The sequence below is a fragment of the Carlito syrichta genome, unplaced genomic scaffold (assembly GCF_000164805.1).
Source record: "Carlito syrichta isolate Samal-C Ts95f unplaced genomic scaffold, Tarsius_syrichta-2.0.1 Scaffold301761, whole genome shotgun sequence".
Lineage (NCBI taxonomy): Eukaryota > Metazoa > Chordata > Mammalia > Primates > Tarsiidae > Carlito > Carlito syrichta.
In genome coordinates, this window is record NW_007245857.1 from 1,030,339 (window position 1) to 1,045,881 (window position 15,543).

The following is a 15,543-nucleotide window of genomic DNA, read 5'->3' on the forward strand; positions in this document are numbered from 1 at the left end:
CAAGGCAGGCGTTTTTCATATTAAGAAAATGTAAATGCTGACACGACTTAAAACCGGAGCACAACAAAAACCTGCACGTCAGGAGATGTTTCGCTTTCATGAGATCTCCCTGGCAGACACTCTGCAGAGTCTCATCTGCATAAAAATAAATTTCTGCTTCCAGTTGGAATCTGCCCTGATTTGCATACATACAAGAGACAGAGTGGGAGCTCCAGGGAGCACCTTCCGGGGAGCAGGGAGGGGCACGGGGCCTCCCCACCCAGAGGAGCTCAGGGGACACGAAGTCCGCCCACCCCCTACCCCCCGCCTTTGCCTGCCCCTTCCCACGGACTCAGTTGCCTTCATGGTTGGCCATCTCCTAAACGAGGTTCTCTGGGTTTGTCTCTGTGAGTCTCTCTGGAGACCCCAAGGGAGAAAGTGCGGCCATCAGGCCAGACAAGCCCTGGCTGGGTCAATCCAGCAACTCCGTCTTCTCCCCTCACCCTGGAATAATTCAGCCCACCTCTCAGGGCCTCGGGCGCCTCTGAAAACGAGGCCTCTCTCTCAAAGCGAGGCTATCTGCAAGCACTAGTTCACAGCCTGCCGTGTGGGAGACACACTGCCCGTGGCTGCTACTGTAATTAATGAGGCATCATGGTAAATCATGGATCCTGAATAGATGCCAGCGGCCACGCCTTGGTAGAGAAGCCTGCAATCCCAGCATTCTTTATGACAGGCTGGGGTTATTTATTTATTTATTTTGAATCACAAATATATCTACTCTTTTTTTTTCTAGAATAGCATTTTCCTTATTGTATTGTATTTCCTTATTGTACTTTTTTTTTTTTTTTTTTTGAGATAGGGTTTCAGTCTGTCACCCAGGCTGGAGTGCAGCGATATGATCACTGTTCACTGTAGCCTAAGCCTTCTGGGCTCAAGCAATCCTCCCGCCTCAGCCTCCTGGGTAGCTAGGACTATAGGTGTGCGATACCACATCTGGCTAATTTTTGTTTTTTCTTTTTTGCAAAGACGAGGTCTCACCATGTTGTGCAGGCTGATCTTGAACTACTGGGCTCAAAGTGATCCTTCCACCTCAGCCTCCCCAGGCACTGGGATTACAAGCATGAGCTACCACGCCTGGCCAAGGTGTACAACTATTAATTTGGGTAAAAAACTGTATTGTTAACAGAAAGGGAAAGTCATGTCTTCAGCAAAACTAAGGATATTTTATGTTACTTTTACGACAATCTGTAAGTCTTGAAATGAAGTATTCATCTATTTTCAATGTTGTTTATATTGTGAAATGAAAATCATCTAAATTACCATTGTGAAAATAAAAAGTGGATCAAATAGAACAGTGGAAATAAAATGCTCGGCCAGCACCAGCTCCCCGAAATCAAGGGGTCGCTCCCTGAGATGGTTTCACAAGACGCCCCCAGGGAGGCCGAGCTGTGTGCACTGGCTCCCTCTAGTGGATGAGGGAGAAGCAGACCCAGTTGCCTGGACTCCCAGGACTTTGCTAGGGAGGTCAGGGACCTGGGCTGAAGGCTGAGGCTGCAGAAGAGTCACCAAAGTGTGGCATGCCCTTCACCCACAGGACAAGGGGAAGGAGAAAGGCCCTGCCCGAGAAACAAAGCCACCTTCCAGCGTGCAGCCCAGGCAACCAGGGGAGAAAACTAGTAGAGAACCGCAGTAAAATGAGCTCTTTAGCCACAAAAATGTCTCCCTAAGTTGGGTGCCGGCTCAAGCCCATTGCTTGGGGAATTCTCCCAGTGGCGAGGCCCCACAGTTCAGTCTCTAGAATGATGGCGTTGGCAGCCAGGGATGCGGGCGGAGACAGGCTCCCCCCACCACACCACCTGGCAGAGCAGCTCCCGATGCACCCCCAAGGACTGATGCTTGCTAACGCAGGGACACAGGGACAAGGGCAAGATGGGCCGTGTAGCCCTGGCAGAGGCACCCGCAGGGGGGAGACCAGAGCTCACTGTGCTCTTGCAGGGATGGGATGCCTCCTGGGGATCAGATGGGGATCGGGATGGAGATGGAGTATGGCCCCCGTGGCCCCGACTCACATCCCAGCCCTGACCAGGAGCCCCGTGTCACACCCACTCACATGGCGGCTACATAGGTTGAGGAAGAGCTGTGCAGCCTCTGAGCCATATGAGTGGATTTCAACAGGTGGAAGGAGGTGGTGGGGGAGGAGACAGCCAAAGCCAATGAGATTCACTGGAGGATGATCCCTCGGGGTGTGCCTCCCTGCACTCAAATGCTCCTCCCCAGGGAAGCCCTCTGGAGTCCTCCAGCCCCTGCCTCATGATGAAACTGCCTCACCTGAGTATCCTAACCTCCCACGACCCACCTGGGTCCTCCTGCACCCAGTCCCTTCCTCACCTGCAGAGCTAATCATCAGGGGCCCGGACACCCACCATGCAAGAGTCACATCTGTGGGTCTCTTCACCACCACCCCATCACAGGGCTTCATGCACACAGTTTGTGCCTGGTGCATACAGTCAAAGGGGAGGGAAAGGGAAGACGCCGTGTGACCCCGGCAGAGCCTCTGCAGCCTGCCCTTCCCTGGAGCTCTTGCTTCCTGACACTGAGACAGAAATCATCCAGCATGAGAGAGTGTGGATGACGTAGAAGCTGACCAAAGCCGCCTCTTTTTAGGCTGTGGCTTCGTCTCTTCAGGTTGTGTCTGAGCTGCTGTTTGTCCCAACCCTGCATATTCCAAAGAGAGGTCAGGCCCTGGCCCTGCTCCTGGATGAAGACCTCTCAGCCCTCAAATGCTCTGCCAGTTAAGGTCTGGGCCCACTCTACAGAGTTTACGCCCACGATGTGACTGAGGGCAGTGGCCTCGGGCTGCATCCATCTAGCTTCAGGAGGAGCTGGAGACTGAGTACCTGAGGCCAGCTGTGTGGGTGACAAGCCCAGGGACCAACCCCAACAAAAGCTCTGGACCCCAAGGCGCACATGCGCTTCCCGGTGGAAGACGCTCTGCGGTGTCACACTGTCGCTGGGAGTGGGAAGTACTGTCTGCAGAGTCCACAGAGGGAGGGCAGCTGGAAGCTTACAGCTGGTCTTCCCGGACTCCACCCCATGTACCTGTTACCTGTGCCAACTTTAACTTATGTCCCTTCTCTGTAATAGACCGCAACAGGGAGGATAGCGGCTTTCCTGAGATCCGTGAGTCCTTCTAGCAAATCCTGGAACCCGACGGCAGTTGTACAACGTGGCGCCCGGGCCAGCGGGGGATTTTACATTCCAGGTGCAAACCTCACAGGGCCGCAGGCCAACCCTCCTACCCATAACCCTTAGGGCACAGGACCCGGGCCAGCTTTGGGACCCATTGCAGACACCGGGGTGGGTGGAGTGCCCAGACACATGGCACTTGTGAGACAGGGCCTCCATGGTGCCTCGAGTTGGGTGAGAATGAAACCTCCATGCCCAGCAAGGTCCTCACCCCAAGCAACGTGTACCTGATAAGGGGTTTGAAGATGTTCCACAGGACTTTGATGAAGCTGGTAGGATGCACCACGTAGAGGGCCTTCAAGTTTTTCTTGTACCTGAGGAGGGAGCCGGTAACAAGGTCAGGCTGTTAGACTCAGACACAGCACATGCCAGAAGACCACAAAATGGTCGCCTCAACCGTGAGTCTCAGAATAGTCCATTTCTCAACAGGGTCAGTCTAAGGGCGTCTAACCAAAAGAAGAAGGGGTTCAAACTCGGGGAAGATCAGGACCCCTCACCCACCGCCACCACCAGGCATGTGGCACACTTCACAGTCTGCAGAGTGCACACACGCAGGATGGAGCCCGTGTCAACAGGTGTTCGCTTACGCAGGCTGGGGTAGATGCGTGAGGCACAACCTGGGGGCAGCTTGGCAACAGCTCCCAGAATTAAAACGGCACTGGCCTGGCGAAGTGGCTCATACTTGCAATCCTAGCACTTTGGGAGGCCAAGGTAGGAGGATCGGTTGAGGCCAGGAGTTTGAGACCAGCCTGGGCAACATAGTGAGATCTCATCTCTAGATAGCTAGCTAGCTAGCTAGCTAGCTAGCTAGCTAGTAGATAGATAGATAGATAGACAGACAGACAGACAGATAGACAGATAGGTAATAGATTGACAGTTAGGGAGATAGAAAGATGGTAGATAATAAAGAATTAAAACAGCACAGACCCTATCCCCAACACCTCCCCTGCCAGGAAAGACTTGGATAGAAGGAAGCTCACTGTGCTGGTTATAACCATAAAAAAACCTGGCAATAACCTAAACACCAGTCAGCAAGAGGTCAGTTCACAGCACACCCATACGATTGGACACGAGGCAGCCACTCACCAAAGGAGTGGCTTAGCCTCCCCGCCTCCCATCTCCACCCTCCTTCTTGGATTTGTCAGTCCAAAGCCATCTGTTTGGGCAGTACAGCCGATACTCGTCTGGGGTGGGCTAGGGGCAGCCTGGCATGCTGGGCCTCAGAGGGTGAGCAGGGAACCATGTGGCCTGCGGGGGAATCAGCCCAGGAGGGGAGGAGGGGCACCCACACGGCCTTGGAGGGGTCTGCCAGGGGGACGCTAGAGCCAGCCTCCACCCACTCGCAAGGACCCACTGTCAAAACCTCAGAAATTTCAGGAGCCAGGCATGAGAAACAGCTATTATTAACTATGAAATACCATGAACTCACAATTGAATAAATTATATCAAACACAAAGTTAGTCACAAACACAAAAACTCACAGCTTCCTCATTGTTTTACTTAGTCTATTATTCCCTGTGCCCTTGAGGTTGTTTTCGTTTTTTATCTGGATGCCGTACGCCTGTAGAAGGTGGCTGCTACCTGACACTTCCTGTCTCTGTGCCCAGGGACATCACACGGGTAGCCTAAAACTGGCCAGGGTGGCAGGATTTACATCATAGAAATATGCAAACGATGCTAGTCAGCGTGCCCCTCCCCCCAGAGCTGGCTGTTACACCTGCACCAGCACTCCACCAGGCCAGACCCAGCAGGGAGTGACAAAGGCCCAGCAGCGAGAGGTATCTGAGCCTAGACAGGGCAAGAAGGCTGTTCAAGCAGGGGGCAGCAGTGGTCTGCCAGAGCCAGAGGGGGTAAGAAGGGTACTTCCAAGGTAAGGAGGTCACCTTGAGGGTGAAGAAGGGGCTGCACCGTGGAGAAGAGAGTTAGAATTACAGAAGGCAGGAAAGCTAGAGTGGGCCCTGCAGTTGCAGGAGCTGGCATGGGTATGGTGTGAACTCAGTACTCCGAGTGTGGATGGAGAGATAATATACATGCTGATGGTGATACACACACACACACACACACACACACACACACACACACACACACTCAACTCTGCTGAGAGAGGCTGGGAGTCGTAACACCCCAAAAGCAACAAGCACACCACCTTCCAGACCTTGGTCTCTAAATGCATCCTCTACTCAAAGGAACCAGGGTTCCTTGGAGAAATGGCAGATTCCTGAGCTGGGGCAACAAAAACAGAAGATGAGCCTGGAGCATCTTTGGCCAGAAAGTAAAGGAAGTGCTCTAAGAGTGATGGACATGTCAGAGGAGCCAGGAGCCAGCTCAAAGGGGTGCCTTCATGGGCGACTTTGGAAAAATTTGATCATTAGAATAAATAATGACAGGCTGGGCATGGTGGCTCCTGCCTGTAATCCCAGCACTATGGGAGGTCAAGGCGGGAGGTCTGCTTGAGCCCAGGAGTTCGAGGCCAGCCTGGGCAACACGGCAAGATTTCATCTCTACAAAAAAAAATTTTGAAAAAACAAGTTGGGTATGGTGGCATGTGCCTGTAGTCCCAGCTACTTGGGAAGCTGTGGCAGAAGGATGGCCTAAGTCCAGGAGGTCGAGGTTGTGGTGAGCTGTGGTCATGCCACTGCACTCCAGCCTGGGTGACAGAGTGAGATCCTAACTCTAAATAACAAATAAATATATAAATGGATTATAATCCATTGAATAAAATGGGAAATCACACGTCCATACCCGTATAAACAAGTGAGGAGAAGACACAGCTCTTCCTGACAGTAAAATGTCAACTAATAATTCAAATCCCCCCTTGGCAGCCATCATAGAAACAATTAAGCCAAGAAGCAGCACTGAGGTTGAAAACCAGTACACACAATTTTGATGAGAAGCAGGATATTGATACAGTCTCCAAGTATCTCCCCAGGAAACACTAACCAATTATCTTTAAAAGCCTCTCAAGCGGGGAGGGAGGGGCTCGTGACTCCTGGAGTGGCCAGGAGCCCAGGAGGCAGCTGCCATGAAGCCCAACCTAGGCTGAGCTTCCAGAGGCTTTTGTGGGGAGTGTCGCCTGACAGGAGCCCTGAGGTGGGGCAAGCACTCGTGGAAGAAGGTCACGGAACTTGTGAACTCGTCCACCCTGAGGAGTGACCTGGCGGGGGGACTGCGGAGTGAGGAGACAACTGCAGAAAGAACAGAGAAGCGAGAAGGAAGCCCAGCGGGTGCAGCAGTGGGAGACTGAAACCCTCACGGCATACATCTCATCTCATTGACTCTAGCTCTCCACCTGCACACCTCCCATGACAGGGAACTCACTACCCCTGCAGATGCTCCACCGTTGGGTCCTTTCCACCTCTACTGAGCCAAGATCTGTAACCCCGCCCCCATGGACCTTCCTGGGGACCGAGGGAGTCACAACAGAACAAGTTCACCCCCTTCCATGTGACGGTTTGAAGACTATGACCGTGACCGTGACCGTCCTCTCACCCCGGCCTAGTCCAGGTTAAATGGTCCCTGACTGGAAGTCACCGCTTCAAGCCTCCCCTCCGGGACAGCTCTGCCCTTCGACATGAATGCTGATGCATCCCCCTGCCCCCTACTGGACGGGGCTGGCCTCCATGCTGGGGCTGGTGGCCCCACCTCCTGCTTTGTCACCGCCAGCAACAGAGTCCAACCCACCAGCTAGGTGTGGGGAATTCCACTGCCGTCTCCCCAATGGAGGGTTCAATTCTAAATGAGATTCTTGGCAGCCCCTCCCCCAACCCCAGGGCCTGGCTCCCAGCAATGGAAAAATGGGGCAAGTGCCCAGGAATCTGGGGGTGCACCTCTGTGTGCCCCACGGTGGGTGCAGGGCAAAGCCTTGATGTGCTTCCACTCCAGGCAGGGCTGCTGTGCGCCTCTTTCGTGTCCGCCTCCTGGAAGGACCACTTGAAACCTGTCACTCGCTTCTCCTCAAGCACCTGCCATGGCTCCTTGCTGCTTCAACAAAGTCCAGCATCCTCAGTGCCCCCCTCCCTGGTCCCTAGGTGAACCCTCCAGCCCTACCCTCCAACTCCAGTGCATCTGGCCACACCTTGTACTGTCCCCTCACAACAACCTGTTCATCACTCCATAGACAGCTCAAAGGCTGCCTCCTCCATGCAGCCTCTCTGACTACCCTGCCTGGAAGCTTGGTATTTACTGCTGCTGCTAACCTACTCCTCCATCCTCCCATCCAACACGTGGTAAGAATCTGCCACACACAGACCCTTCCTACCTACAAGGGCAGCACCCTGGTGCAGGAGAGGGGTTGTTGATTCTCCTGGGACAACCCAGGAAGGCTTCCTAGAAGAGGGTTCAAGCTGAGGTCTGGTCAGCTTTATGCACGTGCCCAATAAATGACAGCAAGATATGGCAACAAACCCATTCCTAAGACACAAGGCAGGGAACCAGGAAACTCCTGCAAAAGTCCTATTGACAGTGACCACAGGACTCAAAAGGCAGTTGGAGGGGGAGCTTCTGGGACTCCCTCTGGGATAGTCCCACACATGCAAACACCTGCAAGGAGGATTTCTGCTGTAGGTTTGAAAGGACTTTGAAGAATGAAAGCCCAGAGAGTCTCGGATAGCAACACCAACGCCCAACGGGGCAGCCGATGAGCCAAATACATTGCCAGGTTCACTGTTAGGCGAGACTCCTCTTGGGAAAGTCTGCTAGTCTCAGGCTGCAGCCGGGTGGCGAACAGTATGGGGTGGGTTCCTACCCTGCCACACACAAGTGGCTTGACCATGGGTTAGTCACTTGCTCTCTCGGGCCTCTGTGTCCTCATCAATAACACGGGGCTTCCTGTCTCACCGACACAAGGCACCAGAAAGCCCTCTACAGACTGTAATGCGCTGTGCAAACGGGAGGGATGTCTGGGAAGGAAGGGGCGTGGCAGCTGTCTCTCTGCCAACAGTTCACTAGACCAGGGGCTGGCAAACGGGCACACGGCCAAATCCAACCTGCTTCCGGCTTGGGTACAGCTTCCAGGCTGGAGACGGCTCACTTGTTTGCTCGCTTATTTATTTATTTGAGTTGAGGTCTCACGCCATCGCCCAGGTTGGAGTGCAGTTCACCTCGAACTCCTGCACTCAGGTAATCCTTCTGCCTCAGCCTCCCAAGTAGCTGGGACTACAGGCTTGCACCACCACACCTGGCTAACTTTATTTTTTGCAGAGACGAGGTCTCACTATGCTGTCCAGACTGGTCTCAAACCCTGGACTCAAGCAATCCTCCCACCTCGGCCTCCCAAGGTGCTGGGACTACAGGCACGCCACCATGCCCAGTTAATTATTTTGGAATTTTTTTGTGAGATGGAGTCTCACTGTTACCTAGGCTGGGGCTTTTATATTGTATATTTTTAAATGGCTGAAAAAGAGGAATTAAAGGAATAATAATATTTCATGATGTGAAAATACCATGAAATTCACATTGCAGCATCCATATTTACTGGAATGCGGTCCCACAGAGTTGAGTCGTTGTGACAGAATGGATGGCCTGAAAAGCTGAAGTCCTGCCTGGCCCCGAAGGCCTCACCCTCCACCATGCCCAGCCCCTGCAACATGGCCCAAGACCCCCTGGGGGGCGATGCCCACTCTTTGCCACATGCAGCCCACCCCCGTGTGCCTGCCCTCCACCTCCCTGAGTCTCGCAGGCACGCACTTTCTGTCGAACTCCTTGTACGCACTCTGGAGCCAGCCCAGGGATGGCTTGTTCCTGCTGTTCAGCCCGTGATGGAAATAGACAACAGTGTAGTCATTCTCCACGTACTGGTCCAACGTGTGCTTCAAATACCTGGTCACGGAGCACAAGACTCAGTTGCAAGCTCACAATGAAGCCGAACACACTTTCCCTGGAACAGCAGTCACCCAGGAGTACCCGCACCAGGCCACATGGGACCACCGGGAGACTCCACATGCCAGGGGGCCCGGTACTCATTTGTTAAATAACATCTGAGGCTCAGAGGTGCTAAGTAACTTACCCAAGCTCACACAGCTAGGAAGTGGGTGTGGTAGGCTGAAACATGACCCCCTCCAAAAAAAAACTACCTCTTCAAATCCCTGGAGCCTGAGGATGTGACCTTATTTGAGCAAATATGGTCATATCCTGCCATTAAATGAAGGATCTTCCAAGGAGCTTAACGTGGAACAGTCAGGTGGACCCAAAATGCAATTACATGCATCTTCATAAGACAGACACTAGCTGGGCCTGGTGGCTCACGCCTGTAATCCCAGCACTTTGGGAGGTGGAGACGAGAGGATTGCCTAAACTCAGGGGTTCAAGATCAGCCTGAGCAATATGGCAATGAAAAAATGAGCCGGGTGTGGTGGCGCAGGCTTGCAGTTCCAGTTACTTGGAAGGCTGAAGTGGAAGGATCTCCTGAGCCCAGCAGGTCGAGGCTGTGGTGGCTGTGAGCATGCCACTGCACTCCAGCCTGGGTGACAGAGTGAGATTCCAGCTCAAAAAAAAGATCTTGTCCCAGGGGCATGGGGGAGAAGACTACATGAGGACGGAGGACGGAGCAGAGCAGAGTGACGCAGCCTCCACCAGGAAGGCCCAGGCCTGCCATGGCCTTCAGAAGCCAGATGAGGCAAGGAACAGATTCTCCCTCTGGAAGGTGCACAGTCCCACGACAGCTTCCGGGCTCCAGAAGCCTGAGAGAACACATCTCTGTCGTTTTATGCCACCACGTTTGTGGCCCCTGTTACGGCAGGTCCCGAAGCCCCACACAGAGGATGAGCTGGGATTTGAACCCGGGACTGTCTGACTCCCCAGTCCTTGCTGCTACCCCAATACCACAGCCCCTTCCACCTCAGACACCCTGGGGTCTGTTGTATTTCTAGAAGCAAGCAATTCCTTCTTCCCAGAGTAGCTTCCCAGTATTTTCCCCTCCATTGGGAAGGCAGAGTCACCAGACCCCCTCCTGCAGTGGGAGTTCCCCCCACTTCCCACAGGCCCCTTCCATCCCTGCCGCAGCTGGGAAGCATGGTCTTCATGTCACAGGCGGGGAGGGGCTCGCCAGGCCAACTGCAGGAGGAGGGGCTGCGGGTGGACCCCTCTGGCTCTGCATCACCACTCTGACAGGGGGTGGTGACACCGAGCTGGTCGGGCTGAGACCCCCTCACTCGGGGCTGCCCGTGTCATCACTTGAAAACATTAATCCACCCAGGTGTCCTCCCGGAAAGGCAAGCAGCTTCTCCGAGGCCAGGGTGGACAGGTGCTTCCAGAACTGTCTCAGGAGAAACCCTAGCAGCCCGTGCCCACCCACAGGTGCTCAGTTGGTCACATACTGCTCAGACCCTGAAAACTTGCACAGAAGGCTGCCAGCCTCTCTTTTGCTTATTGAATTTCTATTTGGGGTGGGGGTGGTTGGAGTCTCACTCTGTCACCCAGACTGGAGTTTAGTGGCACGCTCACGGCCACCTCAGCCTCAACCTGCTGGGCTCAGGCGATTCTTCCACCTCACCCTTCCAAGTAGCTGGAACTACAGGTGCACACGGGCTCCCACGCCCAGCTAGTTTTTGATTTATTGTAGAGATGAGGTCTCGCCAAGTTGCCCGGGTGGGTCTTGAACCCGCAGGCTCAGGCAATCCACTCATCTCAGCCTCCCAAAGTGCTAGGATTATAGGCTGAGCCACCGAGCTTGGCCATGCTTATTGAATTTCTAAACATCAGAGGGCATCTCTGTCCAAAGTCCAAACCAGCCAGGCATGGTGGCTCACACCTATAATCCCAGCACTTGGGAGGCCAAGGCAGGAGGATTGCTTGAACCCAGGAGTTCAAGACGAGCCCGGGGAATACAGAGAAACTTCATCTCTACAAAAAGTAAAAATAAAAAAATTAGCTGGGCATGGTAGCATGTACGTGTACTAAGCTACTCAGAAGGCTGAGACAGGAGAATGGCTTAGTCAGTGAGCTATAATGGTACCACTGCACTCCAGCCTAGGCAGCAAAGAGAGACATGTTTTAAGAAATAATAACAATAATAAAATAAATTAAAATGGCCGGGCATGGTGGCTCATGCCTGTCATCCTAACACTTCAGGAGGCTGAGACAGGAGGATCGCTTCAGCCATGGTATTTCAGAGCAGCCTGGGCAACATAGTGAGATCCCTTCTCTACAAAAAAATTGAAAAAAATTAGCTGGGCATGATGGCACGCATCTGTGGTTCCAGCTACTCAAGAAAGAGGCTGAGGTGGGAGGATTGCCTGAGCCCGGGAGTTTGAGACTGCAGTGAGCTGTGATTATGCCACTGCATCCACCCTAGGCGACACGGCAAGACCCCAGTGTAAAAAATGAAAATAAATAAATAAAAATGGTGCACACCTGACCTCACATGCTGGGTGGACTCAGCCAGCCAGCTCTGGAGGTCATTCCAACATCCACTCTCCAGCACGCAGTCTCAAATGCCATTCGGGTTAAGCCCTGGGGCGTAACTCACTGAGAACTCCCTTCATCAAGTCGCCCTTGGGGACAGAACCCAGGCCAAGACCTGAAGCTTAACGCAGGATGGGAGAGACCTCACGCCATGGAGAATCCCTCGTCTTTCCTGGGGATGAACCCTGCCGCATCTCTCAAATGACTCCTCCTCGAAAAAGGGGAGCTCAGGCAATGCCCTCCTACTACTGCTACTTCCATCTGGTAGTAAAAGTCAGCCACACCAGCCCTTCCCAGTAAAAGCCAGCACCTAGCCGGGCTCGGTGGCTCAGCCTGCAATCTCGTGCTTTGGGAGGCTGAGGTGAGTGGATTGCCTGATCCTGCGGGTTCAAGACCTACCTGGGCAACTTGGTGAGATCTCATCTCTACAATAAATCAAAAAAAATTAGCCGGGCATGGTAGTGCGCACCTGTAGTTCCAGCTACTTGGAAGCCTGAGGTGGAACGCTGGAGCCCAGCAGGTCGAGGGTGCGGTGGCCGGGAGTGTGTCACTGCACTCCAGTCTGGGCGACAGGGTGAGACTCCAACTCGGAAAAAAAAAAAAAAAAAGCCAGCATCTTTCCTCTGGCTTGACACTGCTCTCCCTACCCCAGGTCCTGCCATTCAACAAGCTGGTGTTCCTCCGGGTGTCTGAACACATCTGCTAGCATGCTTGCGGCAGGAAGTCATTAACTAAATTACTGGTTGGGCTTCAAGGACATGGACTTGCTTCTTCACCCATTTCAAAAATAGGAGCGCACATTTGGCTGCAGGAAAGCTGTCCATGTGGAGAAGAAGACGGTGTCCGGGAGCTAATTTTTTCACCAAGGCCATGAAGAAGGCTAACCATGAGGGCCTCTTCCCATCAAGGCCAAGAAGCCTATAGAGCAGAGCACCTCTGTGTGAATCAGAAAAAGATGCCCTTCCTCTGGGCAGATGCTGTCCAGCGCTGGGTGGAAAGAGCACCGGCTGATGGCAGCTCTTCATCTGGTTACCTTTGTGCAGTGAACAACCTATACAACTGTTCGTGGAAGCTATGCTGCTACTTCCATCTGGTAGTAAAGATATCTTGGAGAGGTATATAAAAGAGCACAGTGTATCGATTGGTTGTTGTCAGGAGTATTTTTCTTTCCACTGAAGAGAAATTCACATAACATAAAATTAACCCTTTTAAAGAACAATTCGCCAGGTGCGGTGACTCACGCCTATAATCCCAGCACTTTGGGAGGCCGAGGTGAGAGGACTGCCTGAGCCCAAGGGTTCGAGACCAGCCTGGGCAACTTGGTGAGACCTCATCTCTACAATAAATCAAAAAATTCACCGGGTGTGGTAGCGCATGCCTATAGTTCCAGTTACTTGGAAGGCTGAGTTGGAAGGATCGCTTGAGTCCAGCAGGTCGAGGCTGTAGTGGCCATGAGTGTGCTGCTGCACTCCAGCCTGGGTGACAGAGTAAGACTCCCACTCAAAAAAAAAAAAAAAAAAAAAAAAGAACAATTCGATGGCATTTAGGACATTCACAAAGTTGAATGTCCTATACAGTTCTAAAACATTTGCACCACGCCAAAAGGAAACCTGTGCCTGTTAAGCAGTCATTCCCCCTCCCCCTCCCAGTCCCTGGCAACCACCAACCTGCTTTTTGTCTGTGGAAGGCACTTTTGGCTTTATAAGAACAAATCTTGAACCCACCGGCAGCGCCCCTGCCCACCCACTCACCCCCCCACAGCCACAAGAGCTGACCCACAGGTCACATCTGAATGATCTGACAAGGGTCTGGATCTAATTGGGGAACCAGGACAAGAGGTCTTTAGGATCTGGTATCTCTCTCTCCTTGAATACCTCATAAACAATGAGCGGGCTGCAGGCTGGAATCAGCTCCCTGTGGAGGCGGGCACTTTCTGGGGAAGGCCAGCCTCATCATCTGGGATAATCCTCGCCTGCCTCAAGACTCCTACAGCAGACATCGCTGTGCAGCAACGGCACTGGCCATGGACTCTCAGGGTGCCTGCCCCCCCCAGGTCTTTGCTTTCAACATTATAGCTTTAGTCAATGTCAGAAGATTATTATTTTTTGAGTCAGGGTCTCAATCTGTCTCCCAGACTGGAGTGTAGTGGCACAGTCATGGCTCACTGCTGCCTCAACTTCCTGGGCTCAGGCAATCCTCTGGCCTCAGCCTCCAAAGTAGCTGCGACTACAGGCACCACCATACCCAGCTAATGTTCAAATTTTTGTAGAGTCAGGGTCTTGCTATGTTGCCCAGGCTGGTCTCGAACTCCTAAGCACAAGCAATCCTCCTGCCTTGGCCTCTGGAGTAGCTGGGTCTATAGGCGGGTGCCACCACATTCGGCTAATCTTTTGGTTTAGTGTAAAGATGAGGTCTTGCTATGTTTCCCAATCTGGTTTCAAACTCTTGTGCTCAAGCAATCCTCCTGCTTCACCCTCCCTAAATGCTAGGATTATAGGCGTGAGACACCGCAGCAGGCCTTGAAAAACTCTTGAAAGGACCATATTGGATGCTTGTATCAGAGAGACCCTCATGAAACAACAGTCCAAAGTCTACCAGGTGCTTCTATCTCCAATGGGGCCTGTGGTCAATTTGAGTTGGGGGCTTCAGGTCACAGCCTGCCCACCACTGTGCTGTTGAGAAAGGTCACTTGGCTTAACAGCTGAATACCTCGATCTAGAAGCAGCAACAGGCACAGCCTCCCTGTCACGGTGGCATCCTGAGTCATCCCAGCAGCAGTGAGTCTGTTTCCTCTGTCCTCACAAGGGCTCACAAAGGTTTCCAGAGACACTCAGAGGTCAGCGGGGTTTGGCTGCAGGAACGATGCTCGACCCATTCCCTGCCAGGCCCTCCGAACCACAGCCCTCTCCCCTGAGCTTCTCTCCCCGAGGCCTCTCACTCCCCACAGAGGTGGGGCAGAGGCTGCCTTGGCATCCTGCCAACTCACTCCTGAGGCCCCCGGTCCCACCAAGAAGGAGTCTCGGTGGCTGTCTCCTGCAAGCGGCGAGGTCAGCACAGTACAGCAGACGCCACAGCGGGGGACAGACAGAAGAGGGTACCAGGTGCCCAAGGTGAGCAGCGGTGTCTCCTTCTAAGCAGATGCAGAGGGCAGGGGGCAGGAGGCCTGTGCGGCTCTGGGTTGGGGGGGGAAGCAGGCAGGCCTATGAGGGCCTTGAAGCCTGAGCCTGTGTGCAGATGGCAGTCCCAAAGCCACCCTGGGCTGGAGAAGGCTCAGTCCTGCAGGTAGGTCTGGTGGTCGTGTGCAGCTGCCTGCGGACCCATCTGTCAGTCTACATGTGTTAGCTTCTGACCACTCTGTGCTGAGCACAGGAATAGATGCAAGGGAAGATCACTGAAGGGCTGATGCGAGCCCTAGGAGATGTCGCAGTGCCATGGAGAGGGAAGAGGTGGCCTGGGATGTCTTAGGGCCGTGGGTGGTGGGCCAGGCAGGTGAGAGGGAGGGCTCCCAGGTGGGGGGGTGGGTGTTCCATCAGCCAGAAGAAAGAGCAGATCTGGGTGGCGTGACCAGGTTAGCTTTTACAAGTCAGGACATGGAGTCATTGGTCACCCCAGAAATGTCCCTCCCCCTAGGTTTTTTACACCCCCCCCCAATGCACCAGCTGTGGAGCCCGTGCACATGTGGGTAATGTGGGTGTACAACAGGTGTACAGAGTCCACGCTCCCGCCGGGCTTGGTAGCTCAGCCTGTAATCCCACGCCTTTGGGAGGCTGAGGTGAGTGGATTGCCTGAGCCCGCGGGTTCAAGACCCGTCTGGGCAGTGAGACCTCATCTCTACAATAGATCAAAAAATCAGCTGGGCATGGTAGCGCGCGCCTGTAGTTCTGGCTACTCGGAAGACTGAGGCAGAAGGATCAC

General features: G+C 53.4%; 1 protein-coding gene across 2 annotated transcripts in view; it reads right to left on the minus strand.

Moving 5' to 3' along the window:
* The window catches only part of ARHGAP8 (Rho GTPase activating protein 8), a 73,836-nt gene that overhangs the window by 37,191 nt on the left and 21,102 nt on the right, over nucleotides 1–15,543 (minus strand). For both annotated transcript variants that reach the window (XM_008055177.1, XM_021710957.1), the window contains 2 exons: nucleotides 8,914–9,045; nucleotides 3,456–3,542 (listed from right to left, as the gene is read on the minus strand). In XM_008055177.1, coding sequence (XP_008053368.1) covers nucleotides 3,456–3,542; nucleotides 8,914–9,045 — 219 coding nt within the window. The remainder of the gene's footprint in view (nucleotides 1–3,455; nucleotides 3,543–8,913; nucleotides 9,046–15,543) is intronic.